Here is a 2,500-nt window from a genome sequence, read left to right as displayed (position 1 = left end):
TTGTTTTGGGTTTTGTGGTGTGTTTTGTTTAAAAATTATGTATTATTATTATTTTTGTTTTTATATATATAAATTTTAAAAATTTATATTTATATTTTACATAATATAATATATATATATATAATTATATATTTTATATTATATTATATATATATATTAATAAAAATTATATTATATATTATATATATAAAATTAAAAAAATTTTATATTAATATATATATTAAAATATATATTATATATATTTTATAATATAAAATATATATATTATATATAAAATATTTATTTTTATTTTAAAATTATTATTATAATAATATTATAATATATATATATTTATATATGCTTTTATTTTTATATACATAATTTTTTATTTTTATATATATATATATATATATATTATATTTTATATTTATTATATATAATATTTTTTAATTGTTTTTTTTTTTTTTTTTTTTTTTTTTAATTTTTTTTGTTGTGTGTTTTTTGGTGTGTGTGTGTGTGTTGTGTGTGTGTGTGGGGTGTGGGGTGTGTGTGTGTGTGTGGGGGTTGTTTGTTTGTTTGGTGTTTGTGTGTGTGTTGTTGGTTTTGTGTGTTTGTGTTTGTGTGTGTCTGTGTTTGTTTGTGCGTGTGTGTGTGTGTATTTCTCATTTATCTACATTTACCCACGCTCGGCATACACTTTTATATTTCAACGACTATGTGTGTATTTCCACGTGCGCTGGTATGTTAAATAGTTTCTTTTTTATCAACGTGTGAATATAGATTACTTTTCAGCGTCCGAAGAAAAATAAATATGTATTTGTAAAGCTTGTTTCCCCTTTTTCTGTCTCCGAGAAGCTCACAGGGTCCTTTGCAACTTCCTCACTCGGGACTGCAACGCGAAGTGTGAGTGAACAGCATAATTGCAACGTTGGTCCGGAAGCTGTTCGTCTTGAGAGGCCTCGAGAGGGTTGGCGAGGCCAGGCCCGAGGAGGGAGGGCACCTCTCATCTCGTCCAGGGGAGGAATCGGAGTTGATTCTCTTGCTGCGGCGTGTCTTGTGGGTTAATTTCACTCGTTTCGTAGCACTGTCTGATCAATATGACGCGTTTGCAATTGCTTACTCATCTTTTCTTTATACAATACAAAAATATAATGATTTTCGTGATGTCAAGAATGGCACGCAGTCCTATACTCGGGTAATCTGAATATGAAATGTAAATGCCCTTCGTGCAGGCCTCCTGAAGCTCACATAGGCTTCCCTCCGTTAGAAGTGCGCCGTGGAAAGGCTTCTTAGGGAGTACTTGGCGTTGGTCCCGAAGGGGTCCGTCAGAGTGCCGCTTATGGTGAAGATGGAGTATTTCGGAGGCTTGGCGTAGAGAGGGACGTGCGCCTGCGGGTGCTGGTCCTCGGCCTGGGGAGCCGGACATCCCCCTGGCGGGGTGTGCGTGCACGTTCCTCCTCCTCCGCCGCCGCCTCCTCCAGCGGGGGCGGCTGCGGATGACTGAACGGAGGAGGAGCAGTCCACAACCGCGTCCGCTTTCAGAGAAAACTGGGGCGAGGCTGGCTCCCTGAAGTACATCCAGGAGTCGGTGGTCTCCAGCGGCCTCGGCGGCTCGAGGCGGTCGCACGCCAGCTGGTACTGGTACGCGGAGGGGGACTGGAGGGGAGGTGGAGACACGGCGTAGTCCTCCTCGAAGGAGCACAGCGAGGACTGCCTCATGTCGCGGCTTCTGCGGTGACTGGAGCGGAGGATCGCGTTGAGTCTGACCTGCAGCTCGTCCCCCTGGGCGGCCGGGCTGCTCTTCTTGAGCACGGGCGAGGAGGGCCCGCGCGGGATAGGCGCGCCCCCGTCCTCGCGGAACCTGACGAAAGAGTGCGAGATGGCCAGGTTCTCCTCCACCCTCCGTGGGCTGCGAAGGAAGATGGGCTCGGTGTGTTTTATCTCCGGCGGCGTCGCGCTCTGCACACCCTGAGGGCTCTCCTCCTCCGACGCGCCAGGGATGCTTATCTCTTCATCGTCCTTCCCTGGAGGAGGCGGCCTTGCGTCCCCTCCTCCTCCTCCTCCTCCTCCACCACCGACTCCCCTTTTTCTTACTTCCCTGTTCCCCTCTCTGTCATCCCTAGAAGAAGGAGAAGAAGCGGTAGGGGAAGAGAGCCAGGAGGAAGGGGTGGAGCAAGAGGGCGAGGAGGCCGAAGAGGGCGGCGGCGGGCGGCAGTCCCCAGCCGAGGCTTCCGAGGAGGGTGCCTTCGTGGCCTTCACCGTGGCCTTGGCGGGCGCGGCCGAGATGGTGGCCACGGCAGGGAGGCCAGGGAGGCCGGGCGGCAGAGGCGAGTTGGAAGCGTTCGACGTCGACGAAGAGGAGGAAGAAGACGATGAAGAAGAGGAGGAGGAGGAGGATCGCGGTCGGTCGTCCCGCGTTACGATCATCCTCTGGCGAGATACGCGGGTTCTGCGGGAGAGAGAGTTGCGTCAGTCGAGGGAATAATAACCTTTTTTTCATTTTACTTATTGATTCCCTAGT

At 47.0% G+C, this 2,500-nt stretch overlaps 1 protein-coding gene across 1 annotated transcript in view; it reads right to left on the bottom strand.

Moving 5' to 3' along the window:
- Nucleotides 1–590: 590 nt before the first annotated feature.
- The window catches only part of LOC119584219 (transcription factor Sp8-like), a 126,841-nt gene continuing 124,931 nt past the window's right edge, over nucleotides 591–2,500 (bottom strand). The window contains exon 7 of the mRNA XM_037932731.1: nucleotides 591–2,428. Coding sequence (XP_037788659.1) covers nucleotides 1,243–2,428 — 1,186 coding nt within the window. The 3' untranslated portion in view covers nucleotides 591–1,242. The remainder of the gene's footprint in view (nucleotides 2,429–2,500) is intronic.

Source organism: Penaeus monodon, chromosome 18 (genome assembly GCF_015228065.2).
Source record: "Penaeus monodon isolate SGIC_2016 chromosome 18, NSTDA_Pmon_1, whole genome shotgun sequence".
NCBI lineage: Eukaryota > Metazoa > Arthropoda > Malacostraca > Decapoda > Penaeidae > Penaeus > Penaeus monodon.
The sequence above is the reverse complement of the archived record's forward strand: the minus strand, read 5'-3'. Positions and strand labels throughout refer to the sequence as shown.